Here is a 26847-nt window from a genome sequence, read left to right on the forward strand (position 1 = left end):
GAGGAAAGACTTAAAAAGACAGAGCAACGCTCCCCTTATATCAGGACATCCCTTGTTAAATACTAAGTTGAAGGGTTGACATTTAATGCAGTGGTGAGCCACGCTCCTGCTCGACTGTGCAGCAAACTAGACCAGGGATTTGCCTTAAAGCGACATCTAGAATGAATTGAAGCAGGGAGTTGGGCCCGGTGGCCGGGTTGGCAAGGACTAGGTGTTGGTGTTGAGGAGGCTCCCAGCACGGTGGCCGTGGCAGAGGGGAGCACAGGATGGACTTCAGAAATTGTTGGAGACATATATTTGGGAAGGGGATGGGAGATTAGGGGAGCCCCATGGCAGAGAGGCACATGATGTGTGACTTTGGACAGGCCACATAACCTGTCTGATCCTGCCTCTTTACCTGTAAAATGAGAATGACAGTACCTACCTGATGGGGTTGTTGCAAGTATTATATGAAATATTTGAAAAGTGCTTGGGCTAGTGCTTAGCACAGAGCAGGTGGTAAACCCTGGAATTTGTTTTTTAGAAGTTAAAGGTCAGCACAAGAGAGACCGGGGCAGCAGTGAAGGAGAAGAAGGGATTCAGAGGGTAACATTGTGTCTCAGCAGGCCTGGCTGGCGGGTGATGCTGGGTTGGTAACGGGGAATTTAGGGGAAGGGGCCTAGATTTTGAAATGCATGATGTGTTTGGTTTTCGAGACTTTATTTGTTTCAAACCACCAATCCCTGGGTAGTAGGGAGCGCTGATCAGGGGACCAGTCAGTCAAAAGAACAGGGTCAGGCAAGCAGAGCAAAGGAGAAACAAGGCTGCAATGCATAGGAGCCACGGGGACACACACGCTGCTGGCAGCCCAGGCGCGAGGTCCTGAGTCCTCTGTGGGAAGCTGCCAGCAGCTGCAAGATCTGCTGTCACATGCTGGGCAGACAAAGAGCTGGGCCAGTGCTTCTCCCCCTGGCTCTATGCCAGAATCACAGTGGAGCATTTTAAACACCTCTGGCCCATCTTCAGGACGCAAGGGTCATTCTGATGAGCAGTCAGGATTGTGCCCACAGGCCAAGCCAGGAGTCAGCAAGGGGGGTGGGGGAGTTGGGGCAAGGCAGGCAGGAGGCCAGCATGTGGCACGGGTGGGGCAGAAGGAACCCTGACCCCAGTGAGCCAGGCCTTGAGCTACAGGTGGTGGCAGCTCTACAAGATGGGTTGGGCACTGGGTTCAGGAACTGGAGCCAACGGTTCTGCAACAGGAACTTTTCCCTGAGGGCCCCCTGGGAGCACTGTCTTGCAAGCACCTGGAGATCTTTTGCTAAATGCCTTGAAATTCATGATTGCTTTTCAGCTCAATCAGACTGTCATTCCTTCATTCAACAAATAAGTCTGAGCACCCCCTGCCACCACCACCCGTGGGTTGGACCTTTTCCAGCCCTGGAATACGGCGTGGACAAGCAAAGATCCCACTCTCGAGGAGCTAACCTTCAAGTGGGGAGACAGGGTGTAGACACAGATGAAGTGTGTCGGTTGGTGGAAAGTGCTGTGAGAAGGTATAAATCAGGCCAGAAAATCAAAGGGAATTGCTGGTTAGGGAAGCTCTTTCCAGCTAGGTGACGGCTGGGCAGAGACCTTGGGGAAATCAGAGTGGGGGCCCCGAGGATATTGGGAAGAACATTCTGGACCGGGGGATATTCAGTTCGAGGGCCCTGAGCCAGGGTCCTGCAAGGAGGTCCCTGTGGTTGGGGCAGAACGAGCCATAGAGGCAGGGGCAGAGCGGCCGGGGTAGATCTAATCATTTTACGGTTTTAAAGGTGGAGGAAGCCACTGAAACCTTGTCATTGAACATTTGGTGAATCCCTACGGATTTGGCTTTTCAGTAACAGAGTAACTACGTACTAGTGAAGTTGGCCATATCACATTTTCCTTTCTTCCTTAAAAGAGGTATAAAAATATTAGGTAAGACAGGTTCTAGTGGCAGAAGAGGATCCTTTATAAATCCACCTTCAGCTTGCTGTGGTTGATCTGCCAGACATGATCCCCACAGACTGAGAGTGGACCCTGGTGGAAAGAGCTTCTCTCTTAGAAATAAAATGGCTCAGAATTAAATGAGTCTTTTATAGGCATATGGCTGTGAGTTAAAGTCCACCTACTTCTTCTAGGTACTAACATGGAGAATAAATACCATCAGAAGCAAGATTAAAGAAATATATAAAAGCATAGTACTTAATCTCTTATTACAATGAACTGTTTTCCATTTCTTTTCTTTTTTTTTTTTTTGAGACAGAGTCTCACTTTGTTGCCTGGGCTAGAGTGCCGTGGTGTTAGCCTGGCTCACAGCAACCTCAAACTCCTGGGCTCAAGCAATCCTCCTGCCTCCTGCCTCAGTCTCCCGAGTAGCTCCAGACTACACATGCGCCACCATGCCCGGCTAATCTTTTCTATATATTTTTAGGTGTCCAGCTAATTTCTTTCTATTTTTAGTAGAGACGGGGTCTTGCTCTTGCTCAGGCTGGTCTTGAACTCCTGAGCTCAAACGATCCACCCGCCTCGGCCTCCCAGAGTGCTAGGATTACAGGCGTGAGCCACACGGCGCCCCGCCTGTTTTCCATTTCTTTTCAATGTTTTCTGGTTTTCTTCCTACCTAGGTTTTGTGGCTCCTTTGAATTCACCTTCTTTGGGTTGGAAGCTTTCTAACGGCGCTGTGGGTTCCCAGTAACCCAGCTGGGTGCTCCTGGCCGAAGTCCTCCCCGGCTCTGCCCCATCAGAGAGGAGAACTTTACCTCCTGCTTTCCGCTCTGGTTAGCCCACCCAGGAAGCGTGGAGAGCCACCTGGAGTTTTCTGTCCTCTGGCTGAGATTCCAAAAAATCTCTTTGGCTGCATGATAGGTGTCTTTCTAAAGTGGAACAGATAAGATGGTAAAGTAATAGCTTTAGGTTTGTTTTCCCTGGTGATTTTTTCTTGTATTTGTTTCCTCCAGTAGAGAGAGAGTCAGCTCTATGGCTTTATAGTTATCCACCACGTCCTCTTTTGAAATTCACCGTGTGGTGAATTGCTTCAAACAAACAAACAAAGACATTAATTTTTTCTATACTTTTCCCCCCCACAAACAAGATGATTAATTTTGCCTCCCTACTTTATTTTCCTCAAAACTAGGATTATAGGCCAGGCACCTATCGTTACTTGCTCAAAGTCTCACATGCAGGAAGTGACAGTGCCGGGATTTGACCCAAGAGTCCAGGCTGTTGACAACTGTCTCTCACCAGCCCCTGCCCTCAGAGCACCTGAGGAGGTTGGGCAAAAAGAAAAGACTAGCAGGAAATGTTGGGGAGTAAGTCAGGAAGCCCCCTTCCATGTCTTGTTCTGCAGCCCTCTTCCCTCTCCCCCACTGGTGGGGGGTGCCCTGGGGCCCTGCGTGTGACTGGTCCCACCCAGGCCCTGCGTGGGGGCTCCTGGAGGCCTCTGTGCCGGGGGAGGCGCCTTCCCTGAGGGGCCTGTGGAGTAGAGTTCACAAGGTGCAGCTTGAAGAGCTTTCCTTCTAGAAGACGAGAGCAGGAGGCCCGCAGGCTGTCCGGTTTTCATTTGGGAAGAAACTGAGTCAGCGTCCTCAGACCAGGCCCTGCCCAGGCCTGCCACCCTGGGAACCGTCCCCGGTCACACTGGTGCTAGCAGCCCGGCAGCCCCCGCGTGCCCCTGTGTGGAGGTTTGTGCTGTGAGTACCCGAGATGGTGTTTCACTCCCCTTGATAAGTCTGGGCTCTAGCGCCTGTGAGCTTGGCCTCTGTCCAGTGCGGGCCTCAGCTTCTAGGCCCTTCAGGAAGTCTGAGGAAGGAACTGACTCTAGAATTTTTTCAGTCGTAACTTCTCCATGTTTCAATTTCCGCAATCCCTTAAAATGCAAAGGGCCAACGTTCCTGTTGTAGGGACAGTGACAAAGGAGGCTGCTGGGAGAGTGTAGAGTGTGTCCTGCCTGGGCACCTTGGGAAGAAGCGTCCTGACAGCCGCTCCAGGCAGAGGACAGGTGCAGCCCCGGGTTTAAACCCTGGGCTTTAAGGCCCAAAGGGAGAATGTCCCTTGGGAGCTGTCCCATCTCAAGAAATAACCCTGGGAGCCAACCTGCTAGAGCCCAGCACCTCCCGGGCAGGGGCAGAGCAGGGATGCAGAGATGCCAGGAGTGACGGGTAGCCAGTGCGGGTGGCCAGACTGAACCCGGAGAGCCTGGGCTTGCAGCCTGTCCACTCTGCCACCTGTCCCTCCCTGGTCACAGGCGGTGGAGGCCAAGGGGCACACAGCTACCCTGTGGTGGGGGAATCACAAATCAGTTATCTGACACCCAGCCTCTGACAGTACCCACTGTCCTCCTGGTGCCTTTTGGCTTCTCATTCCCCAGTCCCCACATCACTCCTAGAGCCGAAGCCGCTGCTCTTTCCTCTTCCTGGTGGTGCCCGCCCCACACCCCTCCCGATCCAAACTCCCAAAGAGCTGCTTTTCTCCGCCCTGTGTAAGCCTCTTTGTGTGATTAAAGTAATTCCCACTGAAGGAATTCATTCTTTTCTGAATGACCCTTAGGCTTAATCGTCCCAAGGCGCATTTGCATTTCAAGTAAAGCGCTGGCTTGTAGAAACAGACTTCCTCTTTAATTGGTGGAGTGAAGGGGCACTGATTTTTTTTGCAGGGGGGTGGGAGGACTTTCCCAGGCCCTTGCCTGTTCTTCAGGCCCCTCCCTGACAGCCTCCTCTCCCCACCCCACCCCCGTGCAGTGAGCGGGGAGCTGGGATGCTGACGAGCAGTGATTCCCGTTCCTTTGCTAATGGAAGCTCTTTATGGTAGGACCCGGAGTCGTCCACTTTTAATTTTACCAGAGTTTGTGTTATCATTGATTTCCTAACCCTGTCGCCTCACGGCACCAAAAGACAAAGAAGGAAGTCAACTCAGGCTTCTCAATGGAATAAATTTAGCTTTATAAAAATGTACCACATGGTCCTTGGCTTTTTTATTTTGCCACAGATTGGTGAAAACCTCACGGGGGGGGGGGCGGCGGGGGGGGGGGCTGGCATTTGAGAACGGCAAACTGGCTGGCTGTAGGGCCCTGCCCAACTCTGAAGAGCTGCTGTTTTCATATACCGGGTCATACTGCATTAAAGATGCATTTTCAAGTGTTAATAATTAATGGTAATGTTAATTTATCATAGTGTCACATAACATCCTATAATGGAAGTGGCCCCAGGAGACAGGCTGGTAGAAGGAGATTGAGGAGCAGAGAATAAAGGAAGTTGGGAGCGAGTGAGGGGCAGGTAGGGAGAGCAGCTGCCCCTTAAAGCTGTGTCCATCCTCTAGTCCCGTCCCGAAGTGTGCGAGTGAGTGTGCGTGTAGGGGCAGCACCGACCTTCTGTATGCTCCCTCCCCAAGCCTGTGGCCTGGCTTCACCCTGGCATATGTCACCATGCCTGACACTCGAGCAAAGGACATGAAGCAAAATGGCAGATGTCTTGGCGTGTGGAGTAGGGAAGCAATGAGAGATGCCAGCCCCAAGACCCTGGCACTTCAAGGGGGGACCTTTCTATTTCCAGCCTGGGTTTGTTGTCACAAGCTGCGCTGGCCCCAGCCCTGGTTCCTACATCTCCTCCGCCTGACCAGGAGGCTTTACTCACGGGTTTTTCTCATTCCCATTCCAGGTGTGTGCGGCTGCTGCGGTGCCCTACGCCCCAGGTACAAAAGGCTGGTTGACAACATCTTCCCTGAGGATCCTGAGGTGGGTCACGTCTCCGGCGGGCGTCGTGGCACTCCCCATGATTGGCGGGGACGGAGGCCTCTTAGCACCCCCAGCCACTGGGCCTTTCTAGACAAACTGAGACCTTGGCCCCAGCCCTGGGCAGTGTTGAGAGCAGGGATGTGAGGGATGAGGAGGACATGTGGCTCTCTCTGAAGTCAGGATCTCCGGGAGGCAGCTGGAAGTTCGTGTGGGCCCGCTTTTGGCCATCGCTGTCCAACCGAGACATCTTTCTCACACATGCCTCTCTGGGTGATGGTTCCTTGAGCTGCTAGCTTTCTGGGTGGTGACATGTCCCTGCTGTTTAGCGTGAGCGCTCTCCTGTCTTGGGTTTGCTCAGGAGCCCGTGTCTCTCCCGGCTCCTGCCAGTGTCTGGGGTGCAGGGACCGTGGGAGGCCTGGCTCCTTGGCTTCCAGGCTGCCACTCCACCGTCAGGCTGCTTTACGGGTTGTGGGCTGAGAAACCTCGGACCTGATGTAACTTGACTTGCTCTCTGGGAATGAACGGCCTCTTCTTGATGGGCAGGGAGAGGATCTTGTTTCCGGCATCCTCTGGAGAATTCCCTAATTGCTGTAGAGCTGCCTTCTTCCTGTGCACGTCTTGGTGCCGGATATCCAGCACGTTTTAATTCTCAGTCACTTTTAATGATGCCCTGTCATTCACTGATACACCCTCACACACATCCACATATGCATGTATATATTCTTGTGTGTATATACATATGTGCACACACACATCCACATGCACACATATATACACATTTATATCACTTACTATTCTCATTTATGGCTGGCACACTTTGGGCTAGATTGTGAGTTCCTGGAAGGCAGGAACTATGTTTCAATCACCTGTGTATCCCTGAAACCCACATGTTGTCTGGCACATGCATCATGTGCACTCTGTAAATGCTGATTAAACTGAATTATTATTTCCCTCCAGACTTGAACTCGCCTAGCCCTGGTATGGCCACGGTGAGTGTGAACTGTCATCTCTTGCAGGATGGCCTGGTGAAGACCAACATGGAGAAGCTGACCTTCTATGCCCTCTCAGCTCCGGAAAAACTCGATCGTATTGGCGCCTACCTCTCCGAGAGGCTCATCCGTGACGTGGGTCGTCATCGATATGGGTAAGTAGTCTGCAAAGGAGGGACAGAGATTTTCAGAAACTATATTATGTTGTTAGGCTAAACATAGGGTCTTTTTAAGAAAATGACAGTAGACTGGATTATGGAACAGACCGAGAGACTGGTGACTGGGATTGAGGAGTGTGTCCCGTGTGCTCTTCCAAAGGCAGGGTAAAATCTGATGCCACTGCCAAGGTTTGGGAAGAAGGGAATGCTGACTTCCTAGGAGCACCTCTTTTAGCACCATTCACTGCGTGCGTTTCTTTACAAAAGCTGTTACCCACAGGGGTGGGGCCTTAAAAAACTAGCGTCGCCCAGAATGCGCTGCTGTCCTCCCCAAACCCGCCCGGCCTCATTCCCCGTACTGCCCTAAACAGTGAAGAGGAGGCATCTATGTTCTAGCAAGAAGGCAAAGTTGGGGCACTTTGTCCATTAAAAATACTACTGAAGTGAAATATTTATCAATCTCCCAAAAGGGAAGGACTTTCTATGTTTAGAAGAGAGAAGAAATCTTAAAGAAAATGACTGACCAGTAGATTTAAGTGTTTAAAAATTTAAGCATTTTGACATCTAGAAAGAAGCACTCAAAATTTTAAAAGACAAACAATGAAAAAGTGCTTAAAAAATAAGACAAAGGATTCAAATTTAGATATTCGTAGCTCATACTAGTGAGGGTTAGTGGGGAAATTGAGATGTGAAAGATTTGAGGCAAGGGCCATAGGTAGGTAAGCAACTTATAGAAGAGGAGCTAGAACTCGCTACAAACACGGTGTGATAGTCAACAGACTTGTAATCGAACACATGTATCGAAATACTAAGATATTATCTTATCAAATTAATAAAAAAGTAAGTATAATTTCTGGTATTAACCAAGAGATAATAAAATGAGAGGCATTTTCATACTTTTCTAGAAAGTGCAAATGGGTTAAAACTTTCTAGAAAGTAATTTTGTAATATGTATCAAGAGCTTCAAAAACACTTAAGCCCTTTGACTCAGTAGTTCCATTTCTTTTTGTCTATCCCAAGGAATCATTCTTAAATATAATCTACCTTTACATACAGAGATGTTTATTATGGTGTTTTTTATAATCATGAAAAGATGGAAAAAACTTGCCTGTCCAGCTAACGGAGAATAGTTCAGTAAATTACAGTGTATATCATGTAATAAAATGCTATCTATTCAATAAAAATAGTGTTTATAAAGATGCTTTCCATATAATATGGAAAATGTCTTAGGTAAATGAAAAGTAAAATGTATAATTATGTACACAGTATTTACAGTCAAGTTAAAAAATAAATAACAAAAAATCTCAATGACTAGAAAATATAGTAACTGCAAATATAACAATATATTAAGAGTATTCATCTTATGAGCAGTGTGACTGAGGTTTTTTGTTTTGTTTTCTTCTAGTTTTTTTGTGTGTTTCCTAAATATTCTCTCTTGAGCACGTTACTTCTACAGTAAAAATAAAAGAAAAAAAGTGAGCTGCAGGGCACGTTGCATGACATTGTGTTTGTGCCCTACCGTTACGCCACGACTGGGAGAGACTGAACGTCAGGAGACCGCTAAGATGGCCCTGGTGGCATTGCTAATGGGGCTGAGGGCTGGGTAGATTCAGGGCGGTTGTCCCTAAGTCCAGTTGGTTCTCTTCTGCACAGTCTTTTAGATCCTCCGTTTTCCTCTGCTCCTGCCTTCCTCCCGTTCACACTCTTAATTCTTTTAGTCCTGATTATGGCAGTGGCCTTGGAAACTGTCTTCCTAATCCCATCTCGCCTGTGCTGGTCCTTCCAGGTTAGTACTCCTAGACGCGCTCTTCACACACAGACCCCCACTATTCCTTCCTGGCTCCTTTAGAATAAAATCCAAGCTCCTCAGCTTGACTTTTAGGGTCTTCCACAGTCTACCCCTAACCCAGCTGAGCCACCACTCCTGACGTGTCTGCAGTGGACCTGGCCCAGCCCGCCCCATGCTCTCCTGGCTTCCTGCCTCTGGGCCTTTGTGACAGTCTCTCACCTTGACCTCCCTTGATGGACCCATCCCCCACTGCCCGTCAGCCCCTCTGCCTTCCAAGACCCTTTCCTCCTGGTGGGGAAGACAGAGCAAGCCTTGAACTAGAGCGAGTAAGTTTGCATGGTGTGGACAGGGTGGAGAGGTCTAGAATGCGCAGGCCCCACCAACTAATCTCAAATCAAGCTGCCCCTGGTGTAGAATCAGAACCCAAACCAATATATTCTTGTGATCATTTTGTGCAATAAAATTCGGTTATATGCTCAATAATAAAAGCATGAATGTACTGCACATGCAGATTATGTAAAAGGCCTTGACATATTGTAAAGTGTCTGCAAGCAAGTAAAAATGATTTTATCCTAGGTTGAACCTAAAACTAATCTGCTGGCTCTGACATTAAACATTTAATGCTAGTTTTGCCTGCCCTCTCTGCAGTGATGGTTCTCTCCTGTAGCCAGCAGAGCCACTTAGCATCATTCTGCTGCCCTTGGAATTGCAATTCAAAATTAGTATCACTCTGTTAAAAATAGGCATGGCAGCATATAAGTATTTAAAACCTAAGGGCCTCACTGAGGACTTTATTCATAAACATTTGGAGAGGAAAAATCTGTTAGATTTGATTTCTTGTTCTCTCTCCTTGCCCTCCTGCCTTTCCCTACCCAACGCCACATACATCATCATTATCTTCTCCTCATGGATGGCAACTTTGGCAGAGGAAAATATTCGCACACAGACAGTGGGAGGGACTCTGTCTCCCTGCTGTGACACAGGGGTCTGCATTTGTGTTTTCACCATATGGACGTGAACTTTGGATGTTGGACCCCGTGAAAGAACCACCCTCCCCCACCCCACTGCCTCCCTGTGTTGTCACCTCATCCCTGTTGTGTGTGGACTCTGGTTCTCAGGTGTTTAGTGTGGGGTGGGGAGTGGCCAGATATGGGCAGAGAGGAGAAGATATGAATTTCAAGGTATTGTTCCTTGGCATGGAATCCGATGGACAGTGTATGCAGAGCAGCAACAAGCGAGCCGTCCTTATATTTTTCTCCTTCCTCTTTGTACGTTTCCTTTCCAGTTCAGCCCGAGTGCTAGCACACCCCTAGAAACCGGAGACAGGAAGACTGGGGTCAGGCAACAATGACCACTGAGTGTTGATAGGTACAGAGTGCTGTATTAGGTGCTGTCAGGGTCCCCCGTGCCTGGAGCTCTCACCCAGCCCAGGGCCAAGCCCTGGAGGATGGAGACGCCCATGCCAAAGAGAATTGGGCTACTCTAACCTGAGGACCCTGGCCCCAGAGCTGACCCAGTGGGGCTCCTAAGTGATACACATTCCCCAGAAGGACCCTGAACCCGACTGGAGGACAGGCTGACCTTTGGGTAGAAATACTGCAGACTCCTCCTAGATCAGGAGGGTCATCGGTCCCTTCCTTAGCTGAGGTCAGCCCCCTCTTCCTACTCCTGGGCTCCCAGACAGGTTCTGTCTAGGAGGGTACTGACCAAATACGTCCAAACTACCCAGAATAAGAAGTTCTTTGTCAAGGCCACTGCTCTTTGAGTGACTCCTGTACAATGACTAGCTCTACTAAAGCTACCTCCCTCTCCATACTGATCCTGGTCCCTGACCCTGGATCTGCCTGTCCCTTCCAACTAAATTTGGTTCCCATACTTCACATCCCGCTCCTCCTTTCATGGGAGCTCAGCGCCTCCCCTGGTTTCCAGGGCCGCTCGTGACTGAGCACAAGGTGTCCAAGCAGATCCAGCCGCCTATCCTGGAACTCAACACAAGGTACTTCTTGCCTCCCTCCTAAGCATCAGGACTGCTGCGTCTTTTCCTCAGTTGTTGTAACTCCCCTCTGCCTCGGTCCCTGACCCTGAGTTCCTCTTGCTGTAGCTGCCAAGTGTCCTCTCCTGGCCTCCGTTGCTACCCATGAACCCCAGTCCCTCCCAGATCCCTTGGGTTCTTCCCTCCTCACCTGCGGGGAAGCCCCACTGTCACCTCTGGGACCCTTGTCATCAGCTGCTGCTGTGGTCTGTAACCTGCTCTTGCCCTCACCAGTGGGCCCTGCTCCTTCTGCCTGATCCTGCTCCAAGAACCCCGTTAGGCCAGTTCAGATTCCCAGACCCTTCCAGGATACCAGCCCCAGATCAGATCTCTGCTGATAGGAACCTTCTGACCCTAACCCTGTTGAGTGGACATCACCCTGGGAATCCCTTGCTCTATTCCTTTTGAGAGCATAGGCCTAACGGATGGGATGTACTTGACAAAATAGCACAAACACAGAGAGCATAGAACTAGGGGCTCCTGAGGTCTCATTAACTTCTAATTTTCTAAGATTTTTTGAAAAGTTCAAGTTCATAATTAGAAACCTTGCATCTTTATTATTGGGATCAGAGGTGGGGAACAAAGGATAATAGTGTATTCAAAGAACTAGGCCTTACACATCTTTACTTTTCAGTTTCACTTCTACCATAATGTTCACCTTCCACCAAAATGGAAACTTTCCACTTTCCACTCCTGGTAAGTAGCCAATTTTTTTTTCCCCTTAGCAAAGGATGGTTTTTCCATATCAGGAATTTCTGGAATTTTTTTGCAGGAAAAGGAAAAGCAGTAATCTCAGCTGTGGGGTTTGGGAGGCCTTCTAGTTTCTTCTCTTGCCTAGCCCCTCCCCGCTCCTTCCGTTACATCACTTAAACTCTGTAATAATGGTGAAATGCTGCAGACCCCTCCGTGCAGAAGGATACCAGCGTGATTCATAAGGGAAGAGAATCCCACGCAGCCTGCCCGCATTTCCTACCCACCATGTCTGGCTGCCTGAACATGTCCAGGTCTCTGCAGGGCAAGTTTGTCCCCTCTGGAAGGGCTCCAGCCCAGTCTGCTTCCCCAACCCTATAGGATTCAGTCTCTGCCTCACGGGCCCGCACAGTGGCCCTGAAACATGCCAGGACTGGGTCTGCGAGGCACGGCAGGACTCCTGGCCTGTGACTGTGCCAGACTCTGAAGGGCAAGGCTGCGGAGCAGGAGCAGCTGCCCCCACCCCAGAGGGAGGAGCGGTGGGAGGGGCTCCCGCTCACCACCCGAGCTCCCAGACCCACGGCTGCCTTTGTATTTGGAAGCTGCTCTGTAGACAGAGCATGACATGATCCATTTGTGACTGTGTCCAGAGACAACTATTTAATAATATTTAATCATATTTTTATTTAACTTAATGCTATTAAATAATAATTTAATAACAGTTGATGCAACTTATCTAGAAGGAAAAATGCAGAGTATAGAGGCTATTTTTTAATTATGGTTGCTTGGTATAGAAGTTAGCTCAAGGGTACCTAAGAAATGATAACTGATGTCTTTAGGGGAAAAGAAAGAACTTTTAGAAGAGGCATGACTTGTGTTACTTTGTGTGTGTTCGGATTTGCAAAGCTGGCTCATGTCCAAAGCAGTTTGGCTCGTGACTGAGGCAGTTTGACCACGCAGTATCTGAAATTGGGCTGGTGTCTCAGGAAGTATTGTGGAGCCTCATGTTGTGTCCTTGTGGTAGCTCCAGAGATTGTCCTATAGTCGTTCTTCCTGAGCTTTCTATTTACCCAAACTTTGTTTTTTTAAAAAAGAGAGACAAAGACTAGTTAATCGAGAATTTTTAATGTCTTTCCAACATTCCATGATGGGTATGATTTAGATCACGACATAAAGAAGAACAGTCTTTTAGCTGATCCTTTACTACATTTACAGCATATGAACCTGGCCTTGGAGCTTCGGGCAACTTGAACATTTTAAAAGTCTATGGTGACAGCTTTACTACAATCTTGTAAGACAGGCCTTTTGCTACATGCTTTTGACTTAGCCCTAACCTGATTATTTGGCACCCCAGCTCGGCTTTGGAGTTCTCTGCTTACTTTACCTCCCTTGTCATTTCTTTGTATCAGGAAGTACTTTTCTATTCCACATAATTTGACTTTACGAGTGGAAGGATGACCATCCTGTAATGGGCACGTAAGTCCGAGAAGTCTTGCAATAATCTCACCTCTAGCACAATAGAAAACGTTTCCAACTCTTCCTTCTCTTTCCTGTGAGATCAGTCACTTGATTTGCTTTGAATTTCTCAGGATTCACCTTTGTTTGTACCACAAGTTTCTAAAGCACCCCTAACTCTGAATACCAGGTGCCTGTGCTGTTCATGGTACAAAGAGGCTCAAAAAGACAGTGGCTCCGGCAACATGGAAGTGAAATGTTTTCCCTTTCTCTCGCGTCACAGTCTGCTGCGGGCCGGTGGGCTCTGCGCCATGAGGTCATTCGGGAAATTCAGCACATGGCTTTCTTTCCTCTCTGGGTCTCCAGTTGCTGCCTCTTCCCAGCTGGCAGGAAGAGGGGAAGAGAGGACAGGGAGGGCAGTTCTGTCTTACGAGCAAGAGATGCTGACGCTGTTCACGCCACTCCCCCTCCTGTTCATGGCGTTGTTTCATGACAGTCGTGCGGCCTCGCCTGGCAGCAAGAGAGACTGGGAAATATAGTCTCTCGTGAGCAGCCGCAGGCACAGGTACAGCTCTAAATTGCTAGGGGAAGGCGGGGAGCAGACTGTAGGGGAGACATCTAGCATTCTGCCGCAGAAACCTACCTCCTTAAAGAAAACTCTAAAGATTTTAACCAAAATAATGTCTGACAGATTTGTGGCAGCTTCCTCATTAGAAGTAAAAAAACAAAAACACCTCTTTTCTATGACTGTCTACCTTGTTTTCTTTAGAGTGCAAATGCTTCACGATGTAGACCTCCGTGTTACTATCATGGAGCAAGTGTTGAGTTTGAGCTTAGAGGTACATTTCTAATTCCCATTAGGAATTTGATTCTTGGCATTTTTCTTGGGACTTAAGGGGAGCACCGAGGAAGACAACAGCCAGGATAATTAGGGATTGTCCTGTGAAGACTAGTTTGGGAGGAATTGGGTATATTTTGCATGGAGAAGAGAAGAGCAAGAATCATGAATGAGATTGTTACTTTCAAGTGTTTGAAGGGCTGGCAGGTAGGCGACAACCTGGCCCTCTTTTTGCTGCTCCTAAAAGTAAATTTGTGAATACAGGATAGAAGCTATTAAGCTTTAGATTGAAACATAAAAAGGTTTTAGTTAGTTGTCAAAAATCTAATGAACTGACTTAATTAGTGAGCTATTCACTATTGGATGTTGTGTATTCCTAGTTACTAAAGGTATTCACTCAGGTTTTAGACTTGAAAGGAATTGTTTAGGTAGTTTAGGGACTTAGAGTTCACACGAGCACCTTCTTCATAAGGAGAAAATCAAATTTATTCTGTGTCTGTCTTGTCTGTCTTGTTCCTAGGCAGGGTATGTCATCCAAGCATCCATACCATCAGCCTTGTTGTCTGCATAGTACTTCATCCCAGAACTTCTGAGGTTTTCAAATACAGAATTTGCAAATTTTCTATTCCTTAATCTTTGCGGTTAGCTGATCCTCAGGCCCATCTCAGAATCTTCATAAAGTTCTTGACTTCCTCCCCACTGGAACAATTTCTCTCCATCTTTGGAGACCTCATGGAACATCATGCATGATTTTCTTGTTGCTTTAATTTTCCCTTTATCTCATCCAGCAAGCTCTTGGCTCCTGAAGTTGAAGGACAGCCTTCTTCATCCTTGCACCCCTGCACTGACTAGGACAGAGCCTTTCCGCAGCAGGTGCCCAACAAACGCATCTTGACTTGGACATTGAGTAATTCTCTGATCTCACAGGGTCTAGATTCAGAATTTGCTTTTCTGAGCATCAATCCTTCCTGCTTGTATTAGCTTATAAAATGGTATAACTCATCTGTCCTCCTATTCTTAATCTGTAAAATGGGGGGCTAGATGAGTTGGCCTCTAGGCTCCCTTCCAGCTCTGATTCATTCTGCTTCTCAGTTCTGGACACTCGTTGGAATGGCTGCCCTGACACTGGCAGCCGATGGAGGAGCCCATTCCCCGGCTGCTGCCCAGGAGGGCACCCCACCACCCAGCTTGCCCCAGTCAGGCCGTGGGGGTGGGAGGGGCATGAGGCCCAGTGAAGGCCGTGCTGCTGCTTCCCTAGGTATGTGTGCATCGCCATGGAGGCCCTGGACCAGCTGCTCATGGCCTGCCACTGCCAGAGCATCAACCTGTTCGTGGAGAGTTTCCTCAAGATGGTGGCCAAGCTGCTGGAGTCGGAGAAGCCCAACCTGCAGATCCTCGGCACCAACTCGGTAAGGAGCGGACCAGGGGCTCTGGGTCTCCTGGCCGGGATCCTGGGGGTGGGGGCGTAGGACACCTCCGGGTTAGTGTTGGTTATGTTCTGTTGCTATGTGGTTTCTGACTGCAAGTACAACACACTGCGGGTTTCAGTGTCCCCTTTCTGTGAACAAAGGAGCATTTCATTTTTTAACTTAAATAAATAACATATAAGTTATATAAAACCTAGTGGTTTTAGTATATTCGCAAGGTCATGCAACCAGCAACCCTATCTAATATTTAGATAGATCATCTTTAGACTTATGATCTTCAAACTTGTCTGATGATCTTCAAAATTTTTTTACCAATCAATTTCTCCCTTAAATAATTTAAAATGGGGACTCAATAGATAAAAAAAATAGATTAAAACAGAGGCATTCCTTTGAGAGCAAGGGGTGCCCCGGGCCTTCACAACTCAGCGCTCCATGGGGCTGCTTTGAAAGCTGGTCCGGGCTATGCCTCTTTCAAAGGTAGAGTAAACCGATGGCCACAGGACAAAGGTACCAGATGAGTGGAAAGACCGTGGGGAAGCCGGAAACAGGGCTTCTGGCGTAATGCTGCCCTTCCCTCGCTGTGTAACCCTGAGCAGGTTACCTTTTACGGGCCTCGACCTTTTCATCCATACCATGAGCAGATTGAACTTGGTCTCTGTAAGGCCTCCAAGCTGTCTCATGCTGGCCCAGCACAAATGCCTGCAATCATGAGAGGTTATGATTTTGTGCAGAAGAGCTATCAGATAGGTCAAAAACTTCCAGCTCCATGTGTGTATCTGTATGTACTCGAATGTCCTGTTTGCTTTCTTTAATTTCCTGCTTTCTCTCCCATTCCCTTCCCTTCACAGCGTACTTTAAGCTCCAGGTCTTTAAGCAGCTTAGATGCAAATACTAATATTTTATAGGGCTTAGGTGAAGGCTTTATCTATCTGCAGATATCACAAAGGAAAAGTTTAAGGTTTGCCCCTTGGCATCCACAACCTGAATTTGTATTGCACAGATCACAGCTCCTTTCCTGTTCTACCTAAGTTGGTTTAATCGGAAGAGCATCTTCCAACTTCCCTTCCAAGGACCGAGAGGAACAACCTCTTCCCTTCTCCTTCCTCTCCCTGGGAGCCAGCTGCCTTTGACAGATTACGCACTGGGGAGCTGGGGGGAAAGCCCGCTGTCGTGTTGCCCTGGCAACAGCTTCAGATACTCTTTTAGTTGTCCTGTTTAAGATAACTACAGTCTAGAAGAGAACATCTGAATGGAAAATAAACCAGTCATCGTGAGTCTGTGGGGGCCACAGAAGCAGGTGGCTTCCAGCTTTAGCTTTTCCCACAGCAAATCCTCGCCCAGGGTAGGTATTTTGTTAGCTACAGCCTTGAACATTCAGTGTCCTGCAAATTCCCCGTCGGGGTGACTCATTACATCAGCCACAGAGCAAGTCGGCTGACGACGGCTGTGCCACAGACAGCGAAGACTAGATAAGGACAGGCTGCCATAAGTGAGTTAAGTCAAACCCTTGCGGCAGATTCAGAGCCCAGCCCGGGAGGCAGCCGTTCCTGTGTGCTAGCATTGCCCTCGTCCGGATGCTCTTCCCAGCTCCCGAAGCCCCAGACCTTCCCGAACCTTCCCAAGAAATGTGTTCTTTTGCTCTTGGTTGTTTCAGACCCGCCAGCGTGCTAGAGCTTGACGTCATCTTAGAGTCTAGCCTGAGAGTTCCAAGCTGGTCTTCACGGGGATTCGGGGCTTTGTAGGGGCAAAGGGGGCCTGGGGAGGAGGAACAGAAGGCTCTGGGCCTTGTACCCCTGCCTCGTCCAGCAGCCAGCTCCTTTGTACTATGTGTGGGAGTTGGCAGCATTTTATTTGGATAAAAGGTTTTGCTGCCAGGAAATCGAAAGAAAGAGAGGGAAGGAGGGCAAGAGAAAGGGAAAGAAAGAGAAAACCACTGAGCTCGTCTAGCCCCGCATTTTGCTGGATTTCTCTGCCTAGAGATAGAGGCCCCGGGAAGTCAGGGAACGTGTCTGTGCCCGCACAGCCTGAGCGCTGGCTTCAGACGGTGATTCACGCAGGCCCCGTGCCTCTGTCCGCCCTGGGATCTGGCGGTTGGCAAGGTCGCAGGCCCCTCACCGGGCCCCACCCGCTGTGGGGTCCTCTCCCTGGGTCCCAAAGGTGGCACCCAGCCTCTGTGCAGATGCCTCCCTGCAAGCAGCCTCGGTCTGTCACACGGCGGCCACGGCCTCATGGGTGAGAGGGTGAGAAAAAGCCTCACCCCGAGCCAACTCTGCCTCCCTGGAGCCTTCTCCTCAGACCTGGTTTTGCTGTCTGAATCAGCTCAGAACAAATCTCTGCTCCGCAGAGTGTCTCTTCAAAATCGCTACCCGCTTCAAGGTCCCCAAAGCTGAAACAATGATACAGTCTCCTGGAGAGCTTTGGAAACTCACAGATTCCCAGGTCTCAACCAGACCCACTGATCAGCACCTCTGCACAGGGGACCTGGGAGTCTGTGTTTTAGTTTCCTATGTGATGCTGTCAGCCAGGTTTGGGAACCACTGACCCACTCCAGTGGTTTTTGTTTTATTTTGTTTGTTTGTTTGTTTGTTTGTTTTGAGACAGAGTATCGCTTTATTGCCCTGGCTAGCCTGAGTGCCGTGGCGTCAGCCTAGCTCACAGCAACCTCAAACTCCTGGGCTTAAGCAATCCTCCTGCCTCAGGCTCCCGGGTAGCTGGGACTACAGGCATGCGCCACCATGCCCGGCTAATTTTTTCTATATATATTTTAGTTGGCCAGATAATTTCTTTCTATTTTTAGTAGAGACGGGGTCTTGCTGTTGCTCAGGCTGGTCTCGAACTCCTGACCTCGAGCGATCCACCCGCCTCAGCCTCCCAGAGTGCTAGGATTACAGGCGTGAGCCACTGCGCCTGGCCTGTTTTTTGTTTTTTTAGAGAAGGGTCTCTCTCTGTCACCTAGGCTGGAGTGAGGTGGCACAGTCATAGCTCACTGCACCCCTGAACTCCTGGGCTCAAGCAATCCTCCCATCTCAGCCTCCTGAAATTAGAACTATAGGCATGTACCACCACACCCAGCTAATTTTTCAGTTTTTTTTAGAGATGGGGTCTTGCTACATTGGCAGGCTGGTCTTAAACTCCTGGCCTCAAGCGATCCTCATGCCTCAGCTCCCAAAGCAGTGGGACTACAAGCATCAGCCCCATGCCCAGCCCTCATGCCAGTCTTAAACCTGCACAGGACTGCTTCCTCCTTTCCCTCCTTCCTTTGTCTCTGGTGGATATTCATCCAGCTTGTGCTTGATCACCCTAAGGATGAAGTTGTGCTGAGACTTGTCACAAAATCCAAATTTGCTAATACCACTCCTGTATATTACATGCAGTAAAGTATAATTTTAAAAATTTAAGTGATGTTTTCAAGCCCTTAATGAGAATACCTAAGCATTGGATGATGATGGACTGGAAAATCCAGGAGGAGGTGGAAGCCAGGGCCAGCTAAGCTCACTTATTGCTCAGGATTCGTTTCTGCACGCCTCCCTCATTGCATGGTGGGTCCAAGGATGTGTCTTGGGGACAGTGTAAATGACCATGTGTCCTGACATTTTAAGGACATACACTAATGATAAACTGAAAATATTCAATTTTATAATTCCAAGATCCTTCACATAAATGATGTAACATATTAGCTTAGTATATACAAGTAGTAGTCTGAAGATTCATGGATTTAAAGTTTATACTTCCACCCTACCTCACACCATATACAAAAATTAACTCAAAATAGATCAAAGGCCTAAATGTAAGAACTAAAACTATAAAACTCTTAGAAGAAACTATAGGGTTAAATCTTTATGATCTTGGACTTGGCAGTGGATTCTTATATGATATCAAAGGAAAAGCAACTAAAGAAAAAACATAGATAAGTTAGAAACTTTGTGCATCAAAGGACATGATCACAAAGGTAAAAAGATGGGAGAAAATATTTACAAATCCTATATCTGATAAGGGTCCAGTAACCAGAATATATAAAAAGTTCTTATAACTCAACAACAAAAAGACAACCCAACTAAAAGATGGGCAAAGGACTTGAATAGACAGTTCTCAAAAAAAGACATACAAATGGCCAAGAAGCACATGAAAAGGTGGTTAACATCACTAATCATTAAGGAAATATAAATCAAAACCACCATGAGGTCCCACTTCATAGCCACTAGGATGGCTGTTTAATAAAAAACACATACTGTCACACACAGAAGATGACAAGTGTTAGCAAGGATGTGTAGAAACCAGGACTCACGTACGTTGCTGGCGGAAATGTAAAATGGTGCAGCTCCTATGGAAAATGGTTTGGTGCTTCCTCAAACAGTTAAATGTGTAGAATTATTTTATAACCCAGCAATTCCTCCTAGGTATATACCCAAAATAATTGAAAACAGGGACTCAACAAATACTTGTTCATGGCACTATTCCCAATAGGCAAAATGTAGAAGCAGCCCAGAAGATCAAGTATTCTGTGATTCTATTTGTGTGGAATATTCAGAGTAGGTAAATCTATAGAGAGAGAAAGTAGATTAGTATTTGCCAGGGGCCAGGTTAGAGGGAAATGGAGAGTGATTCTTTATGGGTGTAGGATTTCCTTTTGGGGTGATGAAAATGTTTTGGTTGCAAAACGTGAATGTATTAAATGCCACTGAATTGGGTACTTTAAAATGGTTAATTTTATGCTATGTGAATTTTACCTCAAATTCACCCAAAGTCAACCGCACTTATGCACTTGTGTGTTTACTGTGCCACAACCTTAAATCAAGCACATGCTGAGGCTGGTGCAAAGGTGAGTCCCTTAGCTGGTCTAGGGGAGGTCAGCTTCCCTGCAGCGTGTTGTTAGAGGGAGAAGGGACCCTGGAGACGTCCCCTCTTGTAAGACAGGCTGTGCAGCGCCCTGCCCTTCCCTGTCTTATCCACCCCCCACCTCCCGCCTCCCAGGGCTCTTCCTTTCTCTCCCAGGTTCAGCTCTCCCCGAGGCTTCCTTCCTTTGCCAGCCTCCCGGACCCAGCGGGACCACACTGTCCCCCTACCCTGCCCTCCCTGGTCCCACACAGCCACCCGCCTTCTCTGCGTGAACGTCCCACTGCAGAAAACCACACGACTTGTGGGGTGGGTTGGGGCCTCCTCAAACATGCACCTTACAATTTTACTGGGGTTTTCAGGCCAGCTCCCTCATCCATTCTTTGGCCACCTCCCTCTCGCGTCCTCAAGGTGGTTGTTACGAACCTTCCATTTTCTCGAGTCCCTTCCCAAATCTGCTTCTTCAGCCTCAGACATGGCCTGGCCTCTTCTCCCACTGAGGACGTAGGGGCTGCCCGGGGGCCCCCTCCACTTCCTGTGTCTCTCTTGCTCCTCTCCACAGGGGGCCCAGCCCCCAGGAACCCCCACATCCATTTCCCGTCCCCCTGTCTCCACCCTGTCCTTGCTCTGGTTCCTTCCCTCAATCTACATTCAGGTTTCTTCATGTAGAAATAAAGAAAACAAATAAACAAGAAAAAAAAACAAAATTACATTCTCCTGCATAACCACAAAGTACCTTCAGCTCACCTGACAAAATCCACAGCCGTTCCCTGAGATTATTTTAATATGTAGCCCAAATTCAGTTGTCTTCATGGCTATCCTCTTTCAAATCAGGACCCTATAAAGATTGTGCATCCACTTTTGTTTCCCACGTCCTCACCTCTCTTGCTGGCTTCCCAGCCTCTCTCTGCCCCTCTTTCTTTAGTGACATTGACTTGTTGAAGAGAGCAAGTCAGTTGCTGTGTAGAATGCCCCACATTCTGGATGTGTCTGATTGTATCCTGTGGTGTCATTTATCTTACTCTACCGTCTCTTGTATTTCCTGCAAACTGGAATTAGATCTGAAGGTTTGATTGGATGCAGGTAACTGCTTTTGGCCACAACACTTCATGGGGTGCTGGGACCTGCAGTGAGGGCACCAGCAGGCACAATGTGTGGTGTCCCACATTTATGGGCGCTAAGTGTGGTCCTGGGTTGGGGGGGTGCCAGCCAGCCCTCTCCCTTGTAAAAGCATGCTTTTGTCTGTGCAGTTAGAAATCTGTAGAAATCATGCAAGTAACCTACTGCCACCCACCTTTTTTTTTCTTGCAGTGGCATTTTTCCCTGTGATTGCACCCTTTGTACTCCCTTGATGTCCATGGGCTTGTTGTCCTGACTCTTCCCACCCGGCTCGGCCTGCTTAGTTTTCATAGTCAGCTGAATAATGTCCCCCCCACACCCCCGTCCTCCAGGATGTCTGCGTCCTAACCCTGGACCCTGTGATGCTACCTTATGTGACAAAAGGTGACTTTGCTGATGTGATCAAGTTAAAGATCCTGAGCGGAGGGAGGTCATCCTGGATAATGCAGGTGGCCCTGATGCCATCCCAGGGTCTCTATAATGAGGGACACTGGGGATCAGAGGCAGAAGGTGACATGATTGTAGAAGTGAGGAACAGAGAGAAAGGTTAGAGGTTGCTCTGCTGCTGGCCCTGAAGGTGGAGGAAGGGGGCATGAGGCCAGGGATGTAGGTGGCTCCTGGAAGCTGGAAAAGATGAGGAAACAGATGCTGCCCTGGAGCCTCCAGAAGGAACGCAGCCCTGCAGACCCATTTTAGACTTCCGAGCTCCAGAACTGTGAGATAATAAATTTGTGTTGTTTTAAACCACTAAATTGTGGTGATTTGTTACAGCAGCCACAGGAAACTAAGTCAGTTTCTTTTAATGATTCTCTTCCTCGTGCCCCTGAAATGTCTGTGGTCTCCACGGCTCTGTGCTCTACCCTCTCCCACGCCATAGGCTCCCCCGGGGCAATTTCATCAACTCTGTGGTTTTAACTGTCACCTGTAGACTAGAAATGCCCCCGTCTCCATCACCAGTGCAGAGTCCGCACTGCCGGAGACCAGCGGGCTGGAGGCGGGTTCCACGAAGTCCAGCGAGGGCAGAACATCAAGGCCGGTGAAACGGCTCAGGCGTGGCGCTCTGTGCCAGCTGAGGGCAGGATCGCAGAGCAGAGGCAGCTGGCGCTTCCTGACTGCAGGCCTTGGGGGCCAGAAGGGATGGCTTCTCAGGGACAGCAAGGACTCGGCTCTCCCAGGAATCCTTAAAACCACAGCTAGTGTTGCAGAGTTTTGAAGGAGGGATGGCGTAATATGGGTGGATGGGAGCGTATGTCGTAGATCTAGAGAATCACTATGCCTTGGCTGGCATTCAGGAGGTTTGCAGGACATGATCAGGTTACTGTGGAACTGTTCTTCTGGCTCTGGTGACAACTGCTTCAGGGAGTAGCTGTAAACAAGAGGAGCGGAAGAAAGGGGCAGGCAGTGTTACAGTCAAAGGCGTGTGGTTTGGAGGATTTGCTTTCTGGCTAGGATGTGGCGTTCACATTTCTCCTTGTACAGGTAAACGCAGCAAAAAGACCCACAGTCCTTGAGCTGCAAGAGACTAGGGGTTCTCTCTGTGCCCGGTATTTTTAACTGTCGTTCTGTTTTTGACAGCAGGAGGTGGTTTGGCTCTGCGTGCCCGTCTGTAGAAGAGGGAAAGCCTGTCTTCTGCTGGAGAGGCTCGGCGGGTGTAAAGGCCAGCCAGCTCCAGACCAGGGCAGAGCTCTTTGGCAGTGTCAGTCTTTGGAGCTTGTTTTCTCTTTATTGACCCTTAGTAACCCTCAGTTTTCACACAACTGTGGCTCCTGCCTGCCTCTATGGGAGGGTGGGTGATCTGCTCCAGCAAACTTGGCACCCTTTGTTGTATATAAAGAGCTGACACTTTGATCTTGAAAGGGTGGCCCTAGCAGTGCCCCTGGCCTTTGAAATATCACATGTTCAGAATCTTCGATTTGTTGCTATGGAGACCTTCCTCATCGTGGCTATATCTTAAAAAATAAAACAAAAATCCCAACTTTATTTTTTCATGATCTTGTGCATTAGGCAACTAGCATTTTGATAAAAGCCACTTAGAATGTATGAATTATTAGCAATGGTAGGGGTGAGGCAGACAGGAAGTTCCTGCTGTGTCGTGCATTTCAAAAATAATGACCTGAGTGTGGTGGCTTGCACCTATAATCCCAGCTGCTCGAAATACCGAGGTGGGAGGATTGCTCGAGCCCAGGAGTTCCCTGGGTAAATGAGCCTGGTGAAGACTCATGGTGTGTTGACAGCACGCCCAAAATGCGCTGGGGAAAAGAAAGGAGGAGGTGGCTGTTAGGTGTGATAGGCAGGGCAGGTGGAGGTCTGGTCATACTAAGCCTGTAAGGCAGGTGCTCATATTATCCCCATTTTACAGATGGGGCAGCTGAGGCACAGGGAGCTTGAATAACTTGGCTCAAGTCACCCTACTAACAAGTGGGGAAGGGAGGATTCAAATACGCAGTCTGGCTCCAAAACCCTTCTCGTAATCATGATGCTACACTGCCTCTCGTAAGAGGGATGAAGGCCTCACTCACGGTAAAGCCCAAGAGTCCCAACCCCGTCTCAGCCAGGTTTGGGCACAGTTCCCAGGTGGACTTCCCCGGTGGGTGTGGTCCGTAACCAGGGCTGCACGAAGCACCCATCCGACCCTCTGAGTCACCACCACTGAAATCCCGAGTTTGGCCGCCTCATGCCAACCTCTGGAAGATTCGAGAGCGGCACGGGGCGGGCTCTCTAGGAACTGCCCCCACAGGGACACCGCAGGCCACTGCTCCCTGACACGTCTAGCTGGGTTGCTGCGTCTGTGCGTTCATGCTCGCAGACTCGGGGAAGGGAGGCTCCTCCTCTCAGGCTGTCAAACCCAGCCATAAAAAAGGAATGAAATCCTGTCATTTGCTGCAGCGTAGATGGAACTCAAGGCCATTATCTTAAGTGAAATAAGGCAGGCACAAAAAGACGAGTATCCCATGTTCTCACGTACGTGTGGTAGCTAGAAAATGTAAACACATGCAGGGAGAGTGGAAGAAGAGGTAATGGAGACTGGGAAGGGTTAGCGGGGAGGTGGGCGGGGCGCTGAAGAGAAGTGGGCTAAAGAGTGGGAACACACAGCGAGACAGGAATAATTTCAGTGTTTGACAGCAGAGTCGGGTGACTGTAATTGACGAAAATATATTGTACTCGGGTGATGGACAACCTAAACACCCCAACTCGATCACTGCACAGTGTATACTTAATAACAAAATTTCCCATGCATCCCATAAATTTGCACCAACAAAAAAAAAAGCTATCCAACTAAGGGTCCCTGCAGGATGCTCATAGGTCCTAGTACCAAAAAGGTGCTCATTTTGTTAGATTGCCCTGTTGCCACTCATAACATTATAAATGGGGCACTTACCCTCTGCATGGGAGGTCCAGGACTGGCATTGAGTGCAGTCTCACTAGACCCCAGGACACAGCAACAGTCCTGGCAGAACGAGGGAATGAATGGGCAGCAGCCCGAGCCTCACGGCTTCAGCCTCCCAGACTGTCCTGAGCTCCAGAGGGGACATAGTGTCTTCCAGAGATGGAGCCACACTAGGTCATCCCTCCAATCCTTGGTCCAATCCTGAACCACTCATGTTCTCCCCTTCCAAGGAGGTGGCCATCTACCTTCCCAGAATTGGCTGACCTCCATTTCCAAGGACATGCTTCCCTGGGTTTTCCCAAGGCCCTGCTAAAGCTGTCTTCCCTGCAGCCAGAACATTTCCGTAGCTACTGGGCCAGTTTACTGTGGGCCAAAGGACAAGGGGTCTGTAGATCCCCTGCCCAGACTCTCCAGTGGGGAGGGACTTAAAAATGCAGATACCTAAGCCCCACCCCCAGACAGTCTGTTCAGTAGGCCCAGGGTGGCTCAGAAATCTGCATTTTTAACAAGCTCCCCAGGTAGTTCTGATGCATGTTGAAATTTAAAGCGCAAAGAGCAGGGGACCCAGTGTCTGAATTCCCAAGTCTGAGGCCCAGCTCCACCTGTCATAAGCTGAGGGACCTCAGATAATTCACTTGTTCCCTTAAAGACTCAGTTTCCTCATCTTTACAATGGGAGCAATATATGTCCTGCTAAACTCACTCATTTGCTGAAAATTATATGAGATAATGGATGTTGTCATAGGCTGAAAAATAGTGCCCCAAAAGATGTCTACACCCTAATCCCTGGAACCTGTGAATATTACCTTGTATGGAAACAGGGTCTATGTAGGTGTGATGAAGGTAAGGATCTTGAGATTGGGAGATTAGCCTGGATTAGCCTGGTGGTCCCAAATGCAATCACAAGCGTTTTATGAGAGCTGGGCAGAGAGAGGTTTGACAGACGGGAGCTGACATGAAGACCAAGGCAGAGATAACACAGGCACAGACAACTAACGCAGAAGTGTCAGCAGCAAGTGCCGTAGAAACATTTAATATTGTTATTACTTAGAATATAGGTGGGCCCAGTGTGGCCATTCCTGACAAAAACTCCTGTGTCTATGAAGAGCTTCTTCAAGAACCCGTGCCTTTTGGTGCCTTGTAGGCATTTTGAAGACTTCCAAGAGAACAAGGCAGGGAGCAAACTTTCCTACAACCATATGTGAAATTTGTTTTCCAATCCAGTGGGATGGATGGAAAGGTTCGGTGCATGCAGTATGGGCGTGTTAAGAGTAGAATGCTGGTTTTAAGTGCTGTTTACAAGGTATTTGTATGTCGCCCCAGTGAACACAGTTGTTCAGTGATCGTGTGGTGCTGAATCCTGGAGGGGCCATACAAAGTTAAAGCTGCTTAGAATCAGAACCTTGATAATAATATGCCTCGATCCACACAGTTCCTCGTATTCCCGGAGCTCAGGGAGGTTTTCTGGAGCTTCTCTACTTCAGTCACATGCCAGGAGGTGACACGCACAGCTTAAGGAAAAGAACACCAGTGTTCAGCCCCTCCTTCCTAGTCTGCGGTGGTGGCTGCGGGAGCTCCCCTCCTCGGCCCTCCTCCCGCCCTGGGGCTGCGCTCTGCCCCACCCTGGTGCACCAGGGACCCCCAGTCCCCGAATGGTGCTTCAGGGTGCTTGGCCGTCATCTGCCAGCTCTCACTGCCTTCCGCCCCTACCCCTCCTCCCGTCCTCTGGTGCCTGGAACTCATTTCCTTCTCTCCACACACGCCCAGCGTCACACTTGAGGTGTGTTGTCTGCACGGTCCGTGCTGCCCATCTGGGCTCCTGGCTGGGCCCATGCTGGCACCATGAAAAGGTCAAGGGTCAAACAGCATCTGAGCCCAGCCCAGAGTGTCACCACGACTGCTGTGGCACTGCTGCCTGAGCACGCCTCGGTCACTCAGTATACGTCCTCTCATTTAATCCCAATAAGCACCTATGACACAGGTCCTAGTGTCCCCATTTTACAGAATATTCACTCCCAAATATACATATGCCTTTTAGATATAGCTTGCAAAGAACTATCTCCCTATCTGGTTTGCATGTTGAGATTCTATCAGTCGGCAGAAAATAACTATGTGTTGTGTTTTTTGTTTGTTTGTTTATTTTTTGGAGACAGAGTCTCACTCTGTTGCCCGGGCTAGAGTGCTAGGGCATCAGCCTAGCTCACAGCAACCTCAAACTCCTGGGCTCAAGCAATCCTTCTGCCTTAGCCTCCTGAGTAGCTGGAACTACAGGCATGCGTCACCATGCCCGGCTAATTTTTTCTATACATTTTTAGTTGTCCAGATAATTTCTTTCTAGTTTTTTTAGTAGAAGCGGGGTCTCGCTCCCGCTCAGGCTGGTCTCAAACTCCTGAGCTCAA

At 48.8% G+C, this 26847-nt stretch overlaps 1 protein-coding gene across 1 annotated transcript in view; it reads left to right on the plus strand.

Annotated features, from left to right (window-relative positions):
* EFR3B (EFR3 homolog B) overlaps positions 1–26847 on the plus strand; it is a 76343-nt gene that overhangs the window by 24194 nt on the left and 25302 nt on the right. Inside the window, exons 2-4 of the mRNA XM_045549179.1 lie at positions 5655–5731; positions 6748–6875; positions 14941–15091. Coding sequence (XP_045405135.1) covers positions 5655–5731; positions 6748–6875; positions 14941–15091 — 356 coding nt within the window. The remainder of the gene's footprint in view (positions 1–5654; positions 5732–6747; positions 6876–14940; positions 15092–26847) is intronic.

This window comes from Lemur catta, chromosome 4 (assembly GCF_020740605.2).
Source record: "Lemur catta isolate mLemCat1 chromosome 4, mLemCat1.pri, whole genome shotgun sequence".
NCBI classification, from domain to species: domain Eukaryota; kingdom Metazoa; phylum Chordata; class Mammalia; order Primates; family Lemuridae; genus Lemur; species Lemur catta.